Here is a 24,290-nt window from a genome sequence, read left to right on the forward strand (position 1 = left end):
GCAGCTAGGAAGGTGGATGAGTAATCCTCAATTGTTCCTCCATTGGACCTTATCTGTATTTGTCACACTATTTCATTTGCCAGTGGGTGGCCTGTTCCTCTCACGTGGATAGATCCCGCTGAAGTTCCTCCTGTTGTTTTTCAGTTTGATTAACCTAATAATTCAGCATCCTCTGGAAATTTTGCTATTTTATTTTTTAATCCTTGTTTATAAACTCGGCTGTAGACTGGTTGTGTGAGATGGAGTTTCTCTAATAGCCCGTCGTGAGGTTTTTCAGCTCCTGACTCCTCTGTGTTGCGTTTTTCTGGCTTGTATATGCATCAGGTTTGCTGCAGACCCAGTTTCTCTCAGTGATGCACCTGGAAGAGCTGACGCTCTTGTCGTTCAGGTACGCACATTCACCTCCTCCTCTTATCAGGAACCTGCAACGAGAGATAACGAAGCCATCGTCAGCCCGCAGATGGGCCTTTCCTGTTACTGCCAGTGAGAGAATGTGCCTGACGCATTCGCCAGCATGACCCCATGTTAATGAGCTATTTCCTCCCAGGCCCCCAAGCAGCATGGAGGACGCCATTTTGTAGAGCAAAATGGCGTCCTCCACACAGCGCATAGGCGCTGACTCAGTGGGTGCTCCGGGGCTGAAGCACCCATGGGGAAAAAAAAATTGTGGGTGCTCAGCACCCACCAGCCACCTGTGGATCGGTGCCTCCCCCGCAGCGCCTCCTGCCTGCTGGCGGCCCCGGGGATCAGCTCCAGTGCCTCCCAGCCACCACAGATCAGCTGTTCAGCAGCATGCAGGATGCACTATGGGGAGGGGAAGGAGCAGCCGCAGGAAGAGGCAGGGGAGGGGCCGGGCTGGGGGTTTGGGGGTGAGTGAGGACAGAGCAGGGGCAGGAAGAGGCATGGAAGGGGGGTTGGAGGCAGGGGAGGAGTGGGGGCAGGGCCTGGGTCGGAGCAGTGGGGGGGAGTTGAGCACCCCCCCGAGCTCTGAGTAAGTCGGCAACTATGGCACAGCGTGCTCTCCTGTGCACCATTACGTGCAAAGTCATGCTGCACGGAGGATGCCATTTTGCTCTACAAAATGGCATCTGCCCCAGAGCGCGAACTCATGCCTAGGTCATGCAAAGTCTTGTGGTGTGGAGCAAAATGGCGTCCTCCACACACCATGCCCTCACGGGAACTGTACATGCGAGGGGATGCTGTGTGGAACAAAGTGGCACCTTCTGCACACTAGGGGTCACCACCCCTCCCATCTGCTGACAGCGTGACCCCCAGTTTGGGAACTGCTGATCTAACACCTCCAGCCTGGACCACTATAGCTCTCCCCAATGTGTGAGGGGGGCCAAATGAGCCCACAGCTACTCTTTCAGGTGTGTGGGGGAAGGATTTTCTAGCTAGAGCTTAACGTTTTTCAGATGAAGAGTTTATTCACCGAAAAATGGAATTTTAGATCTCCTGAAACATTTGGCCCTAAATTAATTTTTTCTTCAGGCCAGATTGACAAAGGGACTTGGGTGCCCTTCACAAAACTGGAGAAAGAGGGGGTGGTAAACCCAATATCCCAGATAAGCAGGCTAATGACCTGGTGGCTGAGAAAAGCGCAGGTTCAAGTCCCTACTTCGAATCAGACAGGGCGAGGACTTGATTTGGGATACAGAAGACCCAGGTGGAGTGCCTAAGCAGGGGCTAGGGAGTACGGGGGATGGAGGACGAACACCACCATTGGGTTTGTGCCTGGTGCTTCCAAATTTCTTTTTACTTTAAAAAAAAAAAGGAAATTTAACAATGCCTGAAACTGAAAGGAAACATTTCATTTTGGGTTGAACAAAAGAAATTTAATTTGACGTGAAAGTAAAATCTTTGGCTCTTTGTTTTGCCCAGAAAACTGAAATTTTTTCATTTCTGGTTGATGCAGGTTCTTCTGCTCCCAATTTTCAGTTCAGCCAGCGAACAGCAATATCGCTCATTCTGACAGCTCTAGTTCTTACAGCTTCCTCTGGAGCAGCTGGCGCTCGTCACTGTCAGAGACAGGCGATGGGGCCAAATGGACCTTGGGTCAGAACCAGCCTGGGATTTCCTGTGCTCTTGGGTACATGACAGGCTCATGGAGGACCTGGCCTAGCTGGGCTGCACTGAGGAACCGAATTCCTGAAGGTGGCCCCACGTGGCTGCGAGCATGGGAGTCGGTCTCTACTCTTGAGGGTTTCTCTGCGACCCCTTTCGTACTGACGGTCGCTGCCATGTGAGTAACTCAAACCATGAGGTTGGTTAGCTGTGGTAGAACTGACACACTGTGGTGCCTTTTGCTTTCCCTTGAATCTCATAGGACTCTGCCGTCTGTGGAGACAGGCGGCTGCTTTTGTGTTCAGTCATCCTGACGCACATGCAAACTCTGCTCCCTCTTTTTATCGTTGTCTCAGTCTAAGATACGGGTGTCAAACGTACAGCCCCGGACCAGGTATCATCCCTTTCCTGCAGCCTCTGACTCCCTCTAGACTCTCCAAAAGCATTGGGCCTGCAGCTCTCCAGGGACTGGAGTCTGAGTGGGAGGAAATGAGGTGGGTGGATTCGGCTCGGACAAGTTTGACCAAAAAAAAAAAAAAAAAAAAAAAAAAAAAATCACAACTTGAAATATTTTAATTTAGAAAGGCTGCCGTGGTGCCTCCTGGTAGCTGTAGTTCAGGTGCCTCATGCTCCCCTTTTCTTCTAGATACCAGGCTCCCCTTTCAGACTACATCTCCCAGGGTGCACCATGGTCACACCACTGGTCAAGAGGAGGCAATACATCATGGGACATGCAGTGCAACTGCCTCAGACTCCCATTCTTCTCTATAGGCCGAGCTCCATGTCCAAACTACATCTCCCATGGTGCCCCCTGATCTCTACTGGCAAGGGGAGGTGGTGAATCATGGAGTTCCTTGGCCATGCTGCACCATGGGAGAAGTAGTCTGGTTGGGGAGCCCATTCCAAAAAGGGGGAGATTGGGGATATGAGGAAACCAAACAACAACTTCCATGAGGTATATGGGTAGCATTTTGGGCTGAAATATTTCAGTTTTTGGTTGTTTTTTTGCAGGGAGGGGGGTTGATAAAAAAAATCAAATATTTTCCATGAAAAGACATTTTGTGAGAAGATTTTATCAAAACCCCAATTTTCCATCAAAAACAGTTTCAATGAAAAGTTCTTGACAACCCTAGTGTTACCATCCCCCTAAGAGTGAAGAACCCTTTTGCTCCACTGTTGATCCATGTCTCAGCAGTGGGAGTGAGCCCCAAAATCCTGGAGAAAATACAGATTTCCCTCACTCCCTGTCAATATTTTGGGGTTTACATGGTGAACATGGGCTCCAGCTAAATTCAGCCCCACAACCTAGTGTTCAGAAACTAAACAGATAGAAAAAGGACTGACAAGCGATTGAAATCAGAGCCAGTCACCCATTTCCAGGGCTGCCCGTCCTGCTCTCTCCAGAGGCCGATCCAGTGCTCGGAGATGCCTTTGTATCGCATCATGAAAGACTGTAACAGAGAAAAAGGAAAAAGTTTGATTCCATCTGTGCTGCTCACAGGGCTCCGGGCAGCACAGAGTCACATTTCACAGAAATGTTCCCGAGTTAGTTAAAGCAAAGTGTGGAACTGAAACTAGAGCTGCTGGGTTCTACTTTAGTGGTTTAACCTCAAGCCCATCCCTTCAGCCCTTCCTCAATAACGGCATCTCGTACAACTGGTGCAGCGAAAGTGGCAAGAAGCTGCGGACCCCAGAGGAATTCATCCCACAACCCTGCCCCATTCTTTGCGTGCTGAATGAGGCGGGGTCCTGTGGGAAAACACAGCAGGGGCATCACAACTAAAGATTGGATCATAACTGATCCACACCAAAAGGAAGGAGAAGGAAAACCAGAGTTAAGGTGGCACTTGGGAGCTTTGATTTATTTCCAGTTAGAGCTGGGCAAGTTTTTGGTGACTTGTAAATTCACTGAAAAATTGTGGGCTGGAGTTCCTAGGTGCTACCCTGAGAAAAATAATCAAGTGGATTTCCTGAAACTTTCAGGAAAAAACCTCCCCTTGAGAGAGTAAAGTTCAGACAAGCTCCCCAAAGAACACAAAAGGAAAATCCAGGGTGCAATTATAAGCAACTGAAAAATAGAAATGCTTAGATCAGTGGTACCCAAACTTTTCCTGTCGTGTCCCCACGTACCAGTGACGGAATCTGTCAGAAGGGGAGCTTGAGCTGAAGGTGGGGCTGGGGATGGGGGAGGAGCTGGGGCTAGAGGCAGAGAGGGAATGAGGGCAGAGCTGCATCTGGGGCTGGAGGTGTGGGTGGGACGGAGCTGTGGCTGGGGTGGTGCTAGAGTGGGAGGCGGAGCGGAGCTGCGGCTGGGGCCAGAGCTGAGCTGTGGGTGGGGCTCCCTCCCTGTCCCTTATGGGGGCTGGCCTGGGACCCGCTATATGCCCCCCCAGATCGTTCCTCCATGCCTCCCTAGGGGAGGCCGCACCCCACAGTTTGGGGACCAGTGGCTTAGGCAATTTTAACAATATGCATCATCCCGTGTGCTTTCTCTATTCTATGTGGGGTCTTACCCCATCCCCCTTGTAGTTGAGCCTCTTCCACTCATGAATTAAGTAACGTGATTAACATGTTACATATAATTTGTTCTCTCTCCCAAGGGGGAGAATTGTGTGTGTGTATTGAAATGGTTTGTTTTGGTAGGGTTTTGTTATCTGAAGTGTACACGCTATGTGTTTATGTGAAGGCAGCAATCTTGGCTGACACACTGGGAACCTCCATAGTGAAAAAGCCCAAGTCATGCCAGTTGGAGCGAACGAAGCAACCCTCTCCAGTCAGCACAGATCCTCTGTGGATGAGCACAGAGTGTAACCAGTGATACGCTCACCAGTGGGTTATACTGATATCTGAGAAGACATCTCAAAGAAGTGCACCTCGCCTCGGAGCAGAAGGTGGTGAGATTCTGGAGGATCCTTAGCTCCTGGGGGAGTCCAGTCCCCAAGCTAGGACCAGCCACCAAGGAAGCTCCATCTTCCTCACTGAGAAGTTTTGCCCTTAAATGGTGCCAGAGGAGCAGAGATGTCAACCAAGGTCTTCATCCTGGAGCTTTAGGCTCTTTTAGACACCCTGGACCCAGGCCATGGAGCGCCTCGAAGACCTTGACCATAAATCTAGCATAGCCTATTGCCCCCAGAATGGGTCCTTTTTTCTTCTCACCAGGTCCTGGTTGCTGTCAATCAGAGCCAGGGAAGCACCAAACGCAGAGCAGCGTCTCTGGCTGTTGTTCCAGTTCTCTTCAGCCATGGAGAAATAGTAGCATTTCCCTCGGTATCCGATCCAGCCATCTGGGCACCAGGCCATGAATTGGGGCTGTGTTTTAAGTACCAGCACTGAAATTGAGAGAGCAACATAAGGGTAAGAGCTCATCCTTTCCCTCCCCCAGATGCAAATACCCACCAGATGGAAACGAGGAAAGGCTCCAAAGTGCGACCTTAACCCTGGTTTCCCTGCTCCTTCCTTTTTATGTGCATCAGTTATGATTAGGGCCCTACCAAATTCACAGTTCATTTTCCTAAATTTCATGGTCACAGCATTTTAAAAATCTTGAATTTCACAAAAAGAAAAGGAGTACTTGTGGCACCTTAGAGACTAACAAATTTATTTGAGCATAAACTTCCGTGAGCTACAGCTCACTTCATCGGATGCATGAAGTGAGCTGTAGCTCACGAAAGCTTATGCTCAAATACATTTGTTAGTCTCTAAGGTGCCACAAGTACTCCTTTTCTTTTTGTGAATACAGACTAACACGGCTGCTACTCTGAAACCTTGAATTTCACAGTTTCAGATATTTAAATCTTTCATGGTGTCACAACAAAACATATTCATGGTAAAATATAAACATGTAAAGCCCTTAAGACTCAGCGTTTCACAAACTGGGGGTCCTGACCCAAAAGGGGGTCACAAGGCTATTGTAGGGAGGTTATGGTATTGCCACCCTTACTTCTGTGCTGCCTTCAGAGCTGGGTGGCCGGAGTGCAGTGGCTGGTGCCCGGGTGCCGAGCTCTGTAGGCAGCGCTGCCGCCAGCAGCAGCACAGACGTAAGGGCAGCAATTCCGTGACCCCCCTACAATAGCCTTGCAATCCCCTCTGGGGTGGGACCCCCAGTTTGAGAAACACTGTGTACTTCTGTGTACTTTTACCATATAGTATAGGGTACTTTTATTGCATAGGGTAAAAGTACACAAGAGACCAGATTTCACAGTCCGTGACACATTTTTCACAATCGTGAATTTGACAGGGCACTAGTTATGATACTATCTTTATGTGGTCACCTGTTATGTTTTTCCACAGGACCCCTGCCTCATTTAGTGTGCAAAGAACCGGGCAGCATTGTGTGATGAATTCATCTGGGGTTAGGGTGACCAGATATCCCGATTTTATAGAGACAGTCCCGATTTTTGGGTCTTTTTCTTATATAGGCTCCTATTACCCCCCACCCCCGTCCCAATTTTTCACATTTGCTGCCTGGTCACCTATCTGGGATCCACAGTCCTGAAAAATCTGGCTGCTCCCCTAAGAGTGGGGAGGTGGAAAAGGAGATCGGGGGGATATGGCAGCTAGAAACCAAAATCCCACATCACAGTCAAACACCCACTGTTAAACAGGAAAGCTGAACCTGGCCCACTGCCCCCTGCAGGCTTGAAATGGCACACACACCTACCAGCTTTCTGTACTGAAATCAGCTTTGGGAGTTAGTCATCATCATGTTCCTATTTCACCTCTGGCATTTAGGGCTGTGACAAAGCTCTTCCACGCCTGTCTGTTTCTGGTAAGTCTTTCAGTGGTTCCCCAGTTGTGACAGATATTTCAGCTCAGCTTCCCCACCTCTTTGCCATGTTGTTTTCGGGTGGCCTCGTTTTCACTTGCCTTCTGGTGTCCATCTTATTGCTACTTTGGTGATGGAATCAGTTTCCATCCGAAGCACATGGCCGATCCATCTCCAACACCTCCTGGCAACGATGGTGCTCACATCCTCTTGGCTGCACTGTATCAATAGACCTTGGTTTGAGATTGTTCTCAAGGTCTTGATTTCCAGACCTTATTTAAGCTCCTGAAGGTGTTCTTGGCTTTATTGATTTTGTTCCAGATATCCTGGCTTGTTCCACTGTCCTGGCTGATGGTGTTGCCCAAGTATGTGAATGTTTCTACATTGGTGAGAACATAATCCTCTGTCCACACTGGTTATGGTGAGGCAATATTAAAGGTCATGAGATTTGTCTTATTCACCTCTGGGATTACTCTAACCAGCCACTAGGTGTCACTGTACGTACAGGGGAGATTCTAGAGTCTGGGTCAAACCGGGAATCAACCTAGTTGTCGCTGTTCCTTGTCAGTGCAGTGTAGACACACTCTGGGAGCTGCAGCTTAGGATACATCTACACTGCAATAAAACACCCACGGCTGGCCCATGTCAGCTGACTTGGGCTTATGGGGCTCGGCCCGCAGGGCTATAAACTGCAGTGCAGATGTTGAACCCCAAATTTATTTTTTAAAGTCACATAATTTCTAAGCCGATCTCATTATTTTCGGGGCATGATCCGTGGTTTGTCCCATGCTTGGCTGGTGTTCACATGGGTACCATTGCTCAGGGTGGTTGTGTTCCAACACCGACGGAAAAAGCTTTGTCAGCATAGGCTGGGTCTTTACTATGGTGTTATGCCGGCATAGCCAGAGCGACACAGCTATGCCAGTGTAGTCTCCGTAGGGCAGACATCCCCGACACAGTATGCTCTTTGGAGGAGAAATTCCTTTCCTGTTTGTATTATCTCAGGAACTGACATTTCTCCCTTTCGTTACAATGATACATACTTACCCAGGAAGACAGTTTAAAGGGCCAGCTTTGTCATCACAAACAAGGCTCCAGAAGGGAGCAGGAAGGACAGTCTGAGGATGCGTTCCTGACCCCCACGGCTGATGCCCAACAGGACTCTGGGAATGTCTGCACGACAATGGCACTGCTACGTGGTCGCAGCCGTTCCATGGTAGTGCCGGAGCGTAGAAATGTCCTACATCAACAGAAGGGTTTTTCCCATCACGGTCGTTAACCCACCTCTCCGAGAGGCGGTAGCTAGGCCGATGGAAGGACCCTTCTGTCCATCCAGCCATGTCTACACCGGGGGTGGGTTGACCTAACTGTGGTGCTCCGGCCGTGGAATTTTTCACAGCCCTGAGCGGTGTGGCCAGCTCGACGTAAGTGGAACATGCAGACACCGGGATTAGCCACTCACCTGCCAGAGTAACAACAGCAACAATCAGAATGACAAGTACAACGCTCACTGCGACTGTACATGCAGCATGTTTCCTGAGCCTGCAGCTTCGGCCATCACCTGAAAGAGAAAAAGCCCTTAATTCTTAATTGAATGGGGTACCCAGAGTCAGTAGCTGTACCAGGGTCTGAGCTGCGTTGGTGCAAGGAGCATTGCGCTGAATGGCTGCCATTAGTTATCTATGGATTCGGACCCCAGGAGTGTCAGTCTGTCTGGGTCACTCTGGAGCCTACGATGTCTGCAGAGTCACTGGGAAGCAATGGAAGTAGCTACTAATATGGCCAAAAGCTCTTTTTGTTCGGAATATCACCAGGTTCATTCACCACTGACATCCCCGGCCTGTTACCGCCCACTTTTTAAGCTCTCAGCCATTTAGACTTTACAGATTACACCGTGCAGTGTACAGCTACAATAAGGGATATAGCTATGCCGTGCCCAGAGCCTAGACCAGCGGTTCTCAACCAGGGATACGGGGTCCCCTGGGGGCCGCAAGCAGGTTTCCAGGGTCCGCCGAGCACGGCCAGTGTTAGACTTGCTGGGACCCAGGGCCGAAAGTCGAAGCGCCGCTGTGCAGGGCTAAAGCCCAGGGCCCTGAGCCTCCCACCTGGGGCTGAAGCGGAAACCTGAGCAATTTAGTCTTGGGGACCCCTGTGGTTTGGGGCCCCGGCCAGCCGCCCTCCTTGCTACCTTCTAATGCCAGCCCTGGCTTTTAAATGCAGAAAAACAGTTGTTGTGGCACTGGTGGGCCGTGGAGTTTTTAATAGCATGTTGTGGGGGCCTCAGGGAATGTCTGCACTGCCCACGTTAGAGCACGGCCACGGCAGCACTTTGACGTGGGCAGTGTAGTCACGCTTTATCGCTGGGGGAGAGCTCTCCCGGCCATAAAAAATAGCTATCCCGAATGAACCTCTGGCTTCGACCATTGTGATGTCAGAGGTAACTCAACCAATCGCCATCCTTACTCTATATCCAGTTTGCATGCAACAGTTTCATTGGCTGCATGAGGGACGACTGCAGATTTCCTCTGAAGGATTTTTGAATCTTTGCTCACTGATGATTCATGTTGATCTCAGATATGGATGGAATGAACCCAGGCAGCCCCTGGGGGAGAGGAGTCCTCGAGGTCTGGAGGAACTAGATCAGCCCCCAACATAAAAAATCTCCTGCCTTATCTAGGTAAGGTCTTCTTTGCCCCCCCCCCCCCTCCACAACATGTAAACACCTCACAGTTTGTTAATGAATTTACCCACACAGCAGCCTTGTGAGAGTGGGAATTACTGTTTTGACCATTGTATAGATGAGAAACTAAGGCAGAGAGAGACTAACACTTGCCCAAGGTCACACAAACCCAGGCCTTCCAATACCTGGCCTAACCCCCAAACCACTAGGCCACCCTTCCCTCAGCAGTCAGTGCTGGGGTGAATGGGAAAAATCCCACTCCCAGTCAATGTGACTCACAGCTACAAAGAGTCAGGTGTGCGCACTGAGCTGAGGGAGTTGCAGACCCAGCAGCTGTGCAGGACAGTGGGGTTCACACAGGGGGGTTCGTAACACGTGGGAATAGGAAACATGTGGCTGGACCGCCTGTGTCCACACACATGGATAGGGAAAAACTGGCCCCAAAGAACAGCAGGAAAAAGGAACATGAGGTGGTGAAGGGAGAGAGACAGGGCAGATCTTCAAATGGGGGTGCAAGATGAGGCCCCCCAGGATATATCTGGACCCCCCCCCCACCCACTACACTCCCCCCAGTCAGAATCCCAGCTGGTTGTTCAGGCCTGTAGGAGACCACTGGGGTGGATGCACCTCTGAAAATCTCACCCTCAACAACAGAAGGAAGAGGATAGGGAAGGCAGGGGAATAAAGAGAGACAAGGCGCTATTGCCAAGTCCCCCCACCCCCCAGAACACGGCCTTGATCCCGGATGCACGCACAGGCTAGAGCAGCTGCCCTGCTCATAACCATGATCAGATCCCTGCTGCTGCCCCAGAGGGCCTGGCCGTTTACAGCCAACGCTGAAAATACACCCCACCTGTGCAAGCCGCAGCCTCAGTCTCTACCCAGGGATGCTCCAGCGGTTCCCCTTCGCTGCCTGGCTCTCTATGGCGGTCAGGGGGCTGCTGTATCTCAGCTCCCTTCCCCGCTTTCCCAGGCCGTCTGAGCGTCACAGCCCCAGAGCCCCAGCTAACAGCCGTCTGCACCGACATCTACACAGGGACCGAGATGCTACAAACATTGAGTCACAAGCAAGGAACCTCTCCAACACTCCTGTAGGGCATGGCTGTCGGCCCCAGGGACCGTGTGACATCCTGTGATCACTTTATGCACCGGTCACGCTGCTCAGGGGTTTCCAGTCTGCATCGCCCACAGGTTTAGAGAGCACTGTCAGGGAAAGACTTAACCCCAAAAGCAAGCATCCGGCATCGACGCTTTTCAGATTTACTACGCACTACAACCCTACTGTTCTTACCACATCCCTTCCTGACTGCTCACTGTCTAAATCCCCCTCCATTGAGCACTGCAGGCCCCCGGCTTCCCCCATAGTCAGAGCCCACTCCCCACCATGGCTGCTCCATCATCCCCACCCCACCCATTGCTGGCCCCTTCCCCTCCCATACACCCTCCCCCCTTGCTACTGGCTTCCTGTCCCACCCTGCTGCTTCCTCCCCTCCCTTCCCACCAGTGCGGCTTCCTGCCCTCCCCACCCCCACCCCCACCCCCACCCACAGCTGACACCTTCCCTTCCGAATCACTGCTCATCCTCTGGCTGATGACCCCTTCCGCCACCCGCCACTGCATCCTCCCTGCCCTCTATCCCTCCCCCTGCTCATTCACCCTCCTCCAGCGTCAGCCAGACCTTGGCGTGGAGGGGACCAGGTGACGTCTACACTGCAGTCAGCAAGTGTGACTGCAGCTCGGGTGGACATGCCGGATCTAGCGAGCACCACTAAAATCTAGCAGTGAAGCAGTGTCAGTGCAGGCCTTGGTGCGAGCTAGGAAGGCAGGTACCTACGTGGGGGGTCTGAGGTGCTTACACCACCCATGCTGAAAGCCGGGCCACTGCTCCGCTGCTGTTTTTAGTGCCACTCACTAAACCTAAGCTAGCTCAGGTCTGCAAACACACGCCCCTGGCTGCAGTAGGGACAGTCCCTTAAACAGAAGCTTAGACATTTGCAGAGTCGGGGACTGGTCGACACACAAACTTGCACCCACTCCTCGTGTTGTGTTGGCTCTCTGGCAAGTCTGTGCAGTGACAATGCTAGTTTAGATGTTAAGAGTTGTATCCTCTTTTGATTTAGCAAATGAATCACTTCAAAAAACCCAATTAAAAAACCCAAACACTGATTTAAGGTAAATCAAAACAGGGCACTTACAGTACATTTGCAATCAGTGAGCGAGTAATAAATTCCCCTCCTCTCCACTCTTAAACTACTATTCAAATAATTCAAGTTAGTTTTATTTAGCAATGGTCACGAGTTAGAAACTTAAAAAACCCCCAAAATTTGTAAAAAACCCCAGATCCCGACTTAACAGTGAGATGGTTAAAGGTCGGTTTTGGCTTCATCTGCTAGACGGTGAAATTCAAGGCACCTCCCTGCTTGGCTGCCCCCCACTTGAGCCCCTTTCCAGCCCCTGCACCCCCCTTCTGCAGCCCTGCTAAGATGTTTGCTCTGCTGGAGTGGTCTGCAGAGGACAGCATGGAATTCGGGGCGGGTGGATGGAGCAAGGAAAAAAAGCAGTCAGAGAGAGCGAGGGAAATGGAGAAGGGAATCTCAGCACATCGCTCCACCTGCAACCTGTTCCCTCCTGAAGTCACATCTCTGGGCAGTGTTCCTCTGCGCCCTGTCCAATGGCTCCCAGGACACCAGTCAGGTGCGATGGGCGCTGTCCAGGGTTCTTTTCTCGGTGTCCCTCTCTGAATCCCAGATTTTGAATCTGTGACCCTCACTCCCATTCCTGTTTTTTCATTTGTTGTCCCCACAGTGACTAGTTGAAAGCCTGGGTTCAGTGGCTTTTCCCCTTAGGTTGGGGGCAGGGGCCTACACCCGCCCATCACTAGGGGGCAACCTGCTTAAGTCAGCTCACTGCCCTGGGATACTGGGACCTGGTTCTGGTCTCATCTCTGCTACTGCCTGACTTTGCGCAAGTCACATCCCCTCTCTGGGACTCAGTTTCCCTCCCTAACATGGGGAGAGCAATACTGGCTTCCCTTGGTAAAGTGCTCTGAGATCTCCTGATGACAAGTGCTGTCAGAGCTGGGGATTATCATCATGGATGTCCTCTGTTTCAGTGGCTCCTGCCTCCAGGGGAGAGTGAAAAGACCCCAATGGATTTAAGGCCTCTGGAGCACGGTCTATTAGCTTGGAATTTTGGGGAGAGGCTTGAAGACACTTAGCTCAAGTCCCACTAAGCATGCTGGGAAAACTGAAAGACTGTTGACATATTTCAGGCTCCTGAGATGGTTGAGTTTTCGAGTTAAGATGGTTGGGCTAAAAGAGCCTGGAAAACTCTGCTAAAGTCCAGTGACTGGACGTGGGCTGAGAGTACAAGTCACAAAGGACCCAGAGGGGTAGTGCTGTGCTTTGCTTTTTGGTGGTTTGCTGTGTCAGTCTCTTTTCATAGAATTGTAGGACTGGAAGGGACCTTGAGAGGTCATCTAGTCCAGCCCCCTGCACTCATGGCAGGGCTAAGTATTATCTAGACTATCCCTGACAGGTGTTTGTCTAACCTGCTCTTAAAATCCTCCAATGACAGAGATTCCACAACCTCCCTAGGCAATTGTCTTAGGTTCCTTTTATTTCCTTCCCAAATTCCAGTCCTAATAAGCATCAGGCCCCTTCATGGTGCTTCAGATCATCCCTTAGGTGTCTCTGGTCTTTGCCTGCTCATCTAAAGCCATCTCAGCTAAAGCCAACTAGGACAGCAGAGGGCAGATTTTGTCTGATGCCCAGAAGTCTCCTTCGAACCAGCTTTTTCCAGCTCTTCCTACCCAAGGAGACAGCCACAAACTTCAGACCTCCGGTAGCCATCCACTGCAGTATAAAGGCTTGTCTGTATGGGAAAGTGATCCTAGTATAAGCCAAGGTGGGAATTTAAACCAATAGTTATACCAGTTCAGTGTCCCCATGGGAGGCTGAACTCTTATTCCAGTATACAAGTGGCCTTTAGGTCAGCTAATATTGCATTGGAAAGGGTTCAAGCTAAACCAAAAAAACCACACTTACTGCAGAATAAGAATGTCCACATGGGAAGTTATACCCTGTATAAATTTCCCATGCAGCTCAGCCCTAAAATACACACCTTAGTCTCCTCGTCACCTCCCCTGTTTACCTAACTCTGTCTGTGTTCCACTGGAGAACATGACTCGTGCGAGCTTTGTGCTAGTGAAGCGGGGGATATGATCACCCTTTCAGTCATTTAAGTTTAAAAAACAGCTTAACTGACAATTTCCTCACCTACTCTCAGTGAAAACATCCTGTTTTGTTAATTAATACCATAGATTCTAAAAATCAGGGACCATGGCTCTGGGTGCGGCACAAAATCCCCAACAGAAAAACACAACAACAAACAACCCAACCCTATCCCTACAGCACACTCCCCTCCACAAACCTGAGCAGGTTCCTTGGTACTGTATAGTGAGGGGAGATTGTGGACTAGCTGTGACAGAGACATTTTTCACTACAATATCCCACATATCAGGGAGTGACGGACATTGTCTTCAACTGTAATAAGTCTCATTGAAAAGCATCAAGGAAAAACCAAGGCTGACCCTGGAGACATCGTACTACAGAGTGACCTGCCATCAGGACAGGAATGACAGCAACGGTAACGGGGTACAGGGGTTCAACCCCCAAACGCTGCACGTGAACCCATCCTGGGTGGGGCATACCTGCCTCTGACAGACACCTGGGGACTGGCTTCTTCTAACACCTTGGTTACCCTGGTCTGGCTTGTCCTGTGACAACCATCAATAACAAGCAGCCTTAGTAGGCTCAGCAGACCCCCAAAGAGACTTCATTGCTCTCTAGGTGGTTGTCGTGTTGTTGTTGAAGCTGCTGGGTGTAACCACCATCCTTCCTTTACAATAATTCTTTCTTATAGCTAAGCTCCTTTATGAAACTACAATGCCCCATCCCAACACAGAGGCACATGTGGGCTACCCAGGAGTTTGAGCTATATAGGAGAGGGACTTGCCTGGATATTGTTTGTGAGTAGGTGTGTGTGTGTTTGCGACAGAGAAGAAAAAACACCAGAGAAGCTGAGGGAGCAGGCATCCAGAAAGCCAGACACACAAACGCTGGCAGTGGGACCTTGAAAAGAAGTCTTGAGAGAGCTGTTTTGGGCACAGCGCTGGCTGAAAGAGGCTGAGAACTATGAGCAAGGAAACTGTCTCCCATCGTTTGACTCCTCTCGTGTTTGGGGTAACACGACTTTGTAAATAAGCCAGACTGTATGAAAGGGGACCAGACCCCACTGTCCATTTCTCCTTGTAACTGCAAGACGCCAAATTTTTGGCAAGTCGCTTGGGTCAAAAGGGATAAGAGAGGGTTTGACAAGCATCTGAGCATGCAGCTGTAGCTTGCTGGAGGCAGATCAGCCTCTTAAGGCTTGCAATGGGGCGGGTGGATGCGTGTGTGCGAGGTCAGATCCAACACGAGGGCCCCTGCTCTCCCCGTGCCCCTAACCCCATATGCGCACACATACTCCTGAACAACCTCCTGATTGTGGGGAGCTGGGCAGCCTGGGATCTGGGCAAACTGCTTACCCAGGGGGAATAAAGCCAGGGCACCAGGCCATCTGGGGCTGAGAGAAGAGTTTCAGATGCCCCAGCAATTTTTCCTACCCCCGCAGATGTTACAGTCACAGGCACTGAAAGGTGAGACACCTCCTACACTCGCTCTTTGGTAATGGTAGAGCCCCATCTGTACAGAGCCAAAGGTTTAAGCATGTTTTTTGTTGTTGTTTTTTTTTTTTTTTTACAAGCGCTAGCTTCCCCCCAGCAGGTGTGGGCTGGATGCAGGGGGCAGTGGGTGTGCTATGCAGCAGTGTGGTGTGTGAGCATAGGGGTGTGTGTGTCAGAACAGATGATCACAGTGGTCCCTTTTGGCTTTACAGATGATGAAACTAGAGACCCCATTTAAGTGCTCAGAACCCGGCTTCAGTTACCTGGCTCCGCTCCGCTCTCGGGGTTTCCGGGGATATCAGGATTAAACTCTGACCCCAGTTTCTGACCAGCCGGATCCATTCTTTTCTCCCGTCGCAGCGGGACACGCGGGCACGTGCAGGGGCTCGGTCCCAGACGGCTGGAGAGATTCCTGGCTCCCAATATTCTCCAGCACCTGGCTGCTCTGCAATACAAGAGGGAACAACCGGAATATGTAAAGGGCAGTTTCTGTGGCTCACCACCAGGCAAGTCATGGTCATCACTCTTATCGACCTGGGACACGGGGCATGGAAAGTCCCCATTGGTAGATCACTAGACCTGACTTTCCCTGCTCTGTAAAAGATTCTGAGGCCACATGCTAGGTTGAAACTGCTCCCCAAGACATTGCTGCCTCAGACACACTGGCAGGGGAAAGTGAGGCAGGAGCACATGGGGGCTCTGACTGGGCTCCCCAGAGGCAGGTTCTTCCTTTGCATCATACCCCAGCAGTTTCTCCAAGCACAGCCCTTCTCCCCACCAGGCCTGCCCTACCCCCCTCATATTCCCACCCCTTGTGCCCTCACACATAGTCATTTCTCTCTCCCCCCCACACACTCTTCTGGTGGGAGGGGGAAGCAAGGCTGTGGGGGGAGCTTTGGGGCTAGGAGGATTGTTCTGGGGGAGTGCAACAGGGAAGGACACCAGACCCAAAGCACCAGGCTCCCCTTGCACTCCTGCCTCAGTTTCCCCACCAGTGCTGCCTAAGCGTGCACTGGAGCCTTTAAGCCCTGATGCTTCAGCATAGTGGGACTAAGCTCCCCACTTTGGACCCTTGCCCTGTGCCCTCTTCTCTTCAATACAGGAGCCCCCTGCACACAACCCCCCGCCATGCATTCCCAGCCCCCCACCACACACACACACACACACACACACACACACACACACACACACAGCCTTCAACTGTGCTACTGAGTCCTCCCATATCATGCCCCCCTCCTACCCACTAACTAGCTATCAAGTTCTTCTACACAGCTGCAATTCCCAGGACTGAAAAGGAAACATGTTCCCAGACTCTAAAACCAGAACTTTCTGTGGGCAGTAAACGAAAGAGAACAAAATAACGGGGAAAAGGCCAGGTGTGCAGTGACTTGTCTTAACTCCTTAGTGGCTTACTCAAAAGCTACTTTCAAAATGCACCCCTCCCTCCCCCCGAGACAGCCCTTCCCTTAGGGCAAGGAGTCTCCCCCAGGAAAACACAAGACACAGATGACACCTGCACCCCTGGCTTCCCTCAGTGCACAGCCCACTGGCCCAAACACCCCCTCCAGTAGAACGGCTTGAAATATTTTTGATCACTGTGTTTTCCACCCCAAAAATGATTCAAATGGTCCAAAATTAATGGGGGCAGTGGTGGTGGTTTGGGAAGAAAGTGTCATTTTTACAAAACTTTCCAGCAGGAAATTTCCAAGCCTAAATTTTAGTTTGGGATTTAAAAAAATCCCCACCACTTTTTTTTTATTTTTAAATAAGAGTCCTCCCCCCCCCCGCCCCGTTTGTTGCCACTGAATGCATGAGAACAAACAGTGTCTTTGGTGTCTCATACACATGCATGAAATATAAGACAGCTAGATACGGCGGCCAGGGTCTGGAGCTGGAGGGTGCGCGGGGTGGGTCATATTCCTTATCCCAGGAGACAGGAGAATTGGCAGGAGGTTCGCGGCCAGAAGCTGGCTGGCTCCAGCTATGGGGATGTTGCTTTTTGTGATGCTCTGCACCCTTGGGCGCCTGTCTGGACCCAGCAGTGTCCATGTGCTGGATGAGGGTTTAGACAGCATTTTTAGCCCAAGGGGCAGACTTTCCTGCGGGACAAGGAGACGATTCCCTTGTTGTCTGTTCTGATAATGGATTTGGGGGCCAAAGCTTGTCTGGGTCACTTTATATTGAAACCACTTTGTGATTTTCCCCACAGACCCCGGGCCATGACTCACAGTCTCACCAACTCATTCCCCACCCGCCAACATCCAATTTACCCGGGGATCCCCCGGAGCATCCACACTCGGACTCAGTGGGTCCCCACCACCTCCTGGGCCCTCCTAAGCGGAGCCACTTGCCAAGTCGATGCTCTCCCATCCCCTACACCGTCCCTCCCCGCACCCCTGCAGCCCGCCTCACTGCACAGGGACCCCAACCTCGGGGCTGAGAGCGCCCCGTGATCTCCCCACCCCACCGCCCAGGGGTGCTGAGAGCCACTGAACCAAACCGCAAACCCTGTCTGTGATGGAAACCGCTTCAAGCGGGGGGGGGAGCGGCAGCACCCCCAGCGCCCCCCTAGTTCCAGTCCCAATGCACCCGCCACCCGCTCTCCAGGCTGGATCTACATTGGGCTGCCTCGCAGCATCTCGGGCAAATCGCCCCCCCCGCCCACCTCCCTGCGGGCGCCCGGTGCAGCAGAAGGAAGGAGGATTCCCACCCCCCGTGTCCCGGGAGCTCTGCTTGTCCGCAGGCTCCATGAGACCCGGCCACAGCCCAGCGGGGTCCTGGCCCCAGCTGCCCCCCACCAGCCTGAGCAGCCCCGGTTGTGGCTCAGACACCCCCCAACCCGGGATCCCAGCCCCAGCCCCAGCCCCAGCGCTCTCACCTGGCGCCCGGCTCTCACAACGCGGCTGAGAAGAGACGCTCCGGTGCCGGCTGACCGGGGGCCGGGCAGGGGAGGGAAAGCGTGGTGGGGAGCGCTGGGGGGGAGGGGGGGGCGCAGCTAGTTCTCCACCAATCAGCGTCAGGGAGCGGGAAACACTTACACTTTCGCTCTGCCCCCCCCCCCCCCTGCCCAGAACACGTGTGAACCCCCGGGGAGCGGGCGCGGGGCCGGGCGGCCCAGGGGACCTTTTGCTAAAGTCCCCCCGGACTTTCCCTCCAGCCGCAGCCGCTCCTGCCTGTAGCTCTGCAAGGCCCCAGTTTACTCCTGGGTGCGACCCGTCCCCGCACTGCGCTTCGCAAGTGCCGATCGCTTCCCTCCCGCAGTGCCCCGGCTCCGCTCCAGAGACTCGGTTCCCCCGGCACTTGTGTGGCTGGACACAGCCGCCTGCAACGCGGCTCGCAGCCCTGCGCTTTTTGGGAGCGATGCTCCCACGGGAGCGATCCGGCTTCCAGAGCCCTGCATGAGCCCGTGTGTGCTCCTCAGCTTGGGAAACGCGTTCACACGGGTGGGACGTAGGGCGAGGTGGGATGATGCGCCAGGACAGACCCGAATCTCACTGACACTTAGACCCTAAAGCCCTGGGGGCAGGGACTGTTGTTTTGTTCTGGCTTCGTACAGTGCCTAGGTGAGTTCCCGCAGATGGGGTGTTTGCAGTAAGTCCCGTTAAAATGAGACACGAGAGCTGGTTACAAGGTATTTACCTGCCCGAGACGCTAAACATTCCTAGGCCCCTTCATGCTTCGGGTTCACACACCCGCTGGGTTTCTTTCGCAGCTCAGCACAAATTAAAGGGATTTAACCCAAACCGGCTTTGTAATCCCTTCGAAATTCCCTCTGCGTGCAGACAGTAAAGCGCATTGGGATTCATTCTCAACCAATCTTGTGGCCCAGCTCCGAGCTGGGTTAGGAATAAGAGGACAGTTGTTGCCGACGTGACAAGCAGGGAAATCCTGTCACCCTCAGGCGGTACGGGCGGCTCGTGTGTACAAGAAATTCTCGCTTCCTTGTCACACGAACGCATTCACACGGGAGTGACCAGTCTGGGAGGAAAGGAGAAGGTAGATGCCGATCTCTAACAAGCTGACATAACAAATACCGCGCTCTGCCCTAGCTCCTTGCAACACAAAAGCCCTGCCCGGAAAAATCCAGGCTCCTTTGATTCGAATTTCAGATTCCTACTTTGTTTATCTGTAACTCTACCCCCAGGTGGGCTCTCCGCTCTCATCCGCCCTGCCCAGCAATTAATCCTACCCACCACCCTGCAATTCCACCCGCTCCTCCCAGCCCCTGCATCAGCTCTGCCCGGGGGCCGAGATCAGCCCAGCTCCCTCGCCCCAACATTTGCCCTGCCCCCCAATCAATGCTGCTCCCCAAATCTACCCGTGGCTCCCCAAATCCACCCTGCCCCCTCATCTGCCGTGCCCCCCAAGCTCTGCCCTGCCCGCCAAGCTCAGTGCTGCCTCCCCCCGCATATGCCGTGCCGCCACAGCCCCTAGATTAGTGCTGCCCCTCACATATGCCTTGCCCCACCCATCCTAACCTCTGCTTCTCCTACACCTCCTGAAGTTCTTCACACACACCCGGGCAGGTGGGGGGGGGGGGCGGGCGAGGGCTGCAGCAGGGTCCCTTTCCCTGGTTCCCTGCAGAGGGGAACTGGGGAGACACAGAGGACCCCTTGTCTATCTTTCTCACAGGAGGGGAGGGGCGAAGCAGAGCTGCCCTGAGCTGGGGGGCTCTCTCTGCTTCCCCTTCCCCTCCTATGAGAAAGCTCGGAGCTTTGCCAGACGAGCTCCAGCACCCTCGGAAATCCCGTCACCCATGGAGAAAAAAAAACATTGCAAGGGTCGACGACACTGTAAATGCCATTTCTCTCCCCTGCACTGGTCGCTCCATCCCCATCTCTGCCTCCTCACCTCAGTTTAACAGCTGGTGTCCTCTGGGATCGATACGGGTATTTCTTGTGGGGGAAAAAAGTTTCTTTCCCCCCATATTTAGCACTAAATCTAGAACAGTCCTTCCCCTCTGCAGCTGGCTGGCACACCTGCCACATGCTCCTTATTGCATGAGAATCAGCTGAGAGCATATAGGAAAAGGAGAGGGACGTTTTTTAACCTTGCTTACAACTCGGAAGGCCATTTTAATTGGGACCTTTAACCGGTTCCAGAGGTGCCTCTTTGCATAATGGGCTTAATCTGCAGCAAGGGAGATTCCGGTTCGAGATTAGGAAAAACTTCCTGACTCTAAGGGGAGTTAAGCTCTGGACCAGGCTTCCAGGAGAGGTTGTGGAATCCCCCTCATTGGAGGTATTTAAGACCAGGCTGGACAAACACCTCTCAGGGCTGGTCTAGGGTTACTTGGTCCTGCCTCAGCGCAGGGGGCTGGATTTGATGACCTCTCGGGGTCCCTTCCAGCCCTGCATTTCTATGATTCTAATATCAGCCCCCTCAGTTAAAGTCGATGCCCTACGATCAGGACTTTCTGAAGAACTTTAGCTGATTCCTGCCTTTCAGTGCAGTTTCAAACTGAGTGGCCAAAAGCTGCAGTTGCCCCCTCCAAGCAAAAATGTAGCAGATAAATCAGAAATGCCCCCACCCCCTCAAATAAGCTAAGGCTGGTTTCCATCCAGCTGAGGTGCGAAGCATCAGTCTTAGAAACAGAAACCCAAATTCTCCAGCCTGGACAGGCAAATTTTCCTCACAGGACTGGGGCCTTGTGATGGGGTGCTCTCTCCCATGCTAGTCTAGAAGGGGGTTAATGAGGCTGGGAAAGGGGCAATTAACTGGATAGACCACAGCTGAGGGGAGTTAGGGGGCTGAGTGATAATAGAGCCAGCTGAGAAGGAAGAGGCAGGGCTGGTGTAGATCTAGGAAGCTGGTAGCTGATGGGGCTATAGTGAAGGAGCCTGTAGCCACCCTGTGGACATTAGAGAGGGAAGGAAGGAACCTAGGGGAGAGGGTGTAGGAAAAGGCTGAGGGAAAGGGCAGTGAGGTTTAAGACAGTGCACGCTTCCTTGCTGCTGATTAAAGGCTCTCTGAGCTGGAATCCGGAGTAGAGGGTAGGCCCAGGTTCCCCTCCCAGCCACTGGGGAAGTGGCACTGTCTGGGCAGTGAATGAGAAGGCTCCAGAGCAGAGGTGGGCAAACTACAGCCCGGGGGCTCCATCTGGCCCTTCAGATGTTTTAATCTGGCCCTGAAGCTCCAGCCAGCAAGCAGGGTGGGGGTTTGCCCTGCTCCACGCATGCCGTGGCTCCTGGAAGCAGCGGCACATCTTCCCTCTGCCTCCTATGGGCAGGGGCAGCTAGGGGGCTCCGGACACTGCCACCACAGCTCCCATTGGCTGGCAACCACAGCCAATGGGAGTTGCCCCATTCGCAGATGCTGCCCCTGCAGCGCACAGAGCTGCCTGGCCGCACCTCTGCACAGGAGCCGGAGAAGAAATATGCTGCTGCTTCCAGGAGTTGCTTGAGGTAAGCGTTGCCAGGAGCCTGCAGCCCTGACCTCCCTCCTGTGCCCTAGCCCCCTGCCCTGGCCCTGGCCCTGATTCCCCTCCTACCCTCCAAATCCCTCGGTCCCAGCCAAGATCATCCTCCTGCACCCCAGGTGGAGCCCTTACCCCTTCCTACACCCCAACCCCCAATTTTGTGAGCATTCCTGGCCCGCCATACAATTTCCATACCCAGATGTGGCCCTCAGGTCAAAAAGTTTGCCCATCCCTGCTCCAGAGAAACTGTCTCAGGCAAAAACTTGGATGTCCTGGAAACGGTGACCTGGCCAGAGGGCCGAGCCAGGAAAGGAGAGCACCCGGTATCTCAGAGACTGAGGGAGAGAGGCGGCAAGGTGCACAAGGAGCGGCAGAAGGGAACGTGGGACCTGGAAAGAGCTAATCCCCAGAGCAACCAGGAGGAAGCACCTAAGCAATAATTAACTTGACAACCGTGGATAACTTGTAACAAAAATCAGAACACCCACAGAGCACACTGACCTGCCAGATGTGTGTAATGTGGCAACATCAGAAAAGAAACCCGTCAGCCACCAAACGTAAAACGGGACCCTGGAGACAGTCGCAACATACAGAAAACTCGTCAATGAAAGCAGCAGAGATCCCAGTTACAGGGATCTTGCCCTGTGAGATCACAAGCCAAAATCCACTCCTGAGGCTGAATGCTTGTCTATATTCTGAGTTGCACAGATGTAAGTAAGTCCTTGTCTGCATGAGAAAGGGTACGTCTACACTAGAAACACTACAGAGGCACAGCGGCTGTATTGGCATTATAGCAACGGAAGTGGTTCTTCCATAGCGGTAGAGAATCCACCTCTCTGAGAGGTGGTAGCTAAGTTAGCGGAAGTAGTCTTCTGTTGACGTAGGGCTGTCTACACCTGAACTAAGGTTGGCTTAATTATGTATCTCCGGGGGGTGAATTTTTCACACCTCTGAGCGAAATAGCTACATCGACCTAACTCTCTAGTGAAGACCCACCCAAGTTGCACCTAACTTAAGTTGGTTTCTAAACTGATTTGCTTAATGCACATCCCCCAACCCCACCCCACATGGACACTGGTTTGGAGTTTAAGGACCGTTAATTCCCGGTATCTTAAACCTATTCCTATGTGATCTGAGACAAACTGAAACAAGCCACTCAAACTCTAAAAAGAGCAAGTAAAAGCATGTTTCAGTTAAACTGGAGTCATTTTTAATCTGATTTCAGTTCAACCTTCTCACGTAGATTAGCCCCACAACATCTTTATTTATTATTTAAATTGCAGCAGCAAGTAGGAGTCACAGTCATGAACCAAGATCCCCTTGCGCTAGGTGCTGGACAAACATAGAACAAGGATAATCCATGCTTCTAATCTAAGTATGAGAGGAGACAATGGGTGGGTGCAGGCAGACGGATGGGGGAGTACAAGGGAACAGTGAAACAATATTAGTCATCTACTGCTCTGCATCTAGTCATCTCTTTAGCACTATTACTCATCTCTGTAACATGCTTATAGTATTCATTCCTTATCTATTAACAATTGATGGACACAAACTTCAGTTAAGAGTGTGATTGTTTCCTGTACTTCCTCCAACCTGACAACAAAACTGGGATAAAGCTGGTTCAAATCCCCCCATTCAACACATACCTGGAGATGTCACAACCCACCAAGAGACAGGCTCTACGTTCTACCCTCTCAGCCATCAGTGCCACTCACACAGACTCTCTTCTCCATTAGCCATGAGACCAGCCATTCATTTCGGATCATGTCTCTCACCTACTCATGGAGTGAGACCGGAATGACCGATCCATCTCCTGCAGACCAGAGTCTCCCTCTCCGTCAACTAGAAATGATCCCAGCGACAAAGCTTAGGATCAAACTCAGCCAGTCTCTGGAATGAAGCATCCCGCTTGAGCATTGCCACATCCCTGCTCTGCAAAACCTGCAAAGCTCTGGGTATCTGGAGGCAGGAGGTTCTAATGGCAACTGGTTTGTAAGTTTAACTACAGCAGCTGCCCCTGCTACAAATCCCAAACCCCCAGGGATGATGCAGAAGGGAGCTCACTCACCAGGTTATCTTCTGCTGGGACCAACAGAGCCGGCCTCTGAGCTGAACCGGGTGAGAAAGAAGAAACATCCCCTAAAGAATCAATGGGACTGAACTGTGGGGATTGGTCAGTTTCACTGAGAAAATGGGATTTTTAACTGAGTCACACTCTATCAGGCAGCCAAGACAAGTGGCTGGGAATTTTCTAAACAGAACAGACATAAATACTGTAAAGTCCCTCAGCAGCCAGGACATTGACAGAGATTAGTAACAATCGCAGGCATGTTGGCTGTTAAGAATGAAACAAAAAGAAAAAGGAGGACTTGTGGCACCTTAGAGACTAACCCATTTATTTGAGCACAAGTTTTCGTGAGCTACAGCTCACTTCATCAGATGCATTGAGCTGTAGCTCACGAAAACTTGTGCTCAAATAAATGGGTTAGTCTCTAAGGTGCCACAAGTCCTCCTTTTCTTTTTGCGAATACAGACTAACACGGCTGCTACTCTGAAACCTGTCATCTAAAAGAATGAAACAATGTCTGGTGCCACAGATAGGCTGACCTAGAGATTATCTACCAGTGTATTCCTGTAC

At 51.9% G+C, this 24,290-nt stretch overlaps 1 protein-coding gene across 2 annotated transcripts; it reads right to left on the reverse strand.

Moving 5' to 3' along the window:
* Nucleotides 1-244: 244 nt before the first annotated feature.
* LOC119842439 (C-type lectin domain family 2 member E-like) lies at nt 245-19,019 on the reverse strand. 2 transcript variants are annotated; one of them, XM_038370549.2, is made up of 6 exons: nt 18,874-19,019; nt 15,498-15,679; nt 8,292-8,390; nt 5,221-5,393; nt 3,409-3,515; nt 245-422 (listed from the first exon to the last, which is right to left on the reverse strand). In XM_038370549.2, the coding sequence occupies exons 1-6, from the start codon at nt 18,891-18,893 to the stop codon at nt 251-253; spliced, it is 753 nt and encodes a 250-aa protein (XP_038226477.1). In that variant the 5' UTR covers nt 18,894-19,019; the 3' UTR covers nt 245-250. The 2 variants fall into 2 exon arrangements, with proteins under 2 accessions (XP_038226477.1, XP_043353024.1); XM_043497089.1 differs by lacking the exons at nt 15,498-15,679; nt 18,874-19,019 and adding an exon at nt 10,363-10,846.
* Nucleotides 19,020-24,290: the final 5,271 nt, after the last annotated feature.

The sequence above is a fragment of the Dermochelys coriacea genome, chromosome 14 (assembly GCF_009764565.3).
Source record: "Dermochelys coriacea isolate rDerCor1 chromosome 14, rDerCor1.pri.v4, whole genome shotgun sequence".
Classification (NCBI taxonomy): domain Eukaryota; kingdom Metazoa; phylum Chordata; order Testudines; family Dermochelyidae; genus Dermochelys; species Dermochelys coriacea.

Bases quoted from the DNA above. Each gene is read 5' to 3' on its own strand.
- LOC119842439 (XM_038370549.2), bottom strand. From the start codon at position 18,893: ATGTTTAGCGTCTCGGGCAG. The intron at 8,391-15,497 runs GTAACTGAAGCC...TTTCTCTTTCAG, and splicing joins CGAGAGCGGAGCGGAGCCAG to GTGATGGCCGAAGCTGCAGG. The intron at 5,394-8,291 runs GTGAGTGGCTAA...TCTCAATTTCAG, and splicing joins TGCTGTTGTTACTCTGGCAG to TGCTGGTACTTAAAACACAG.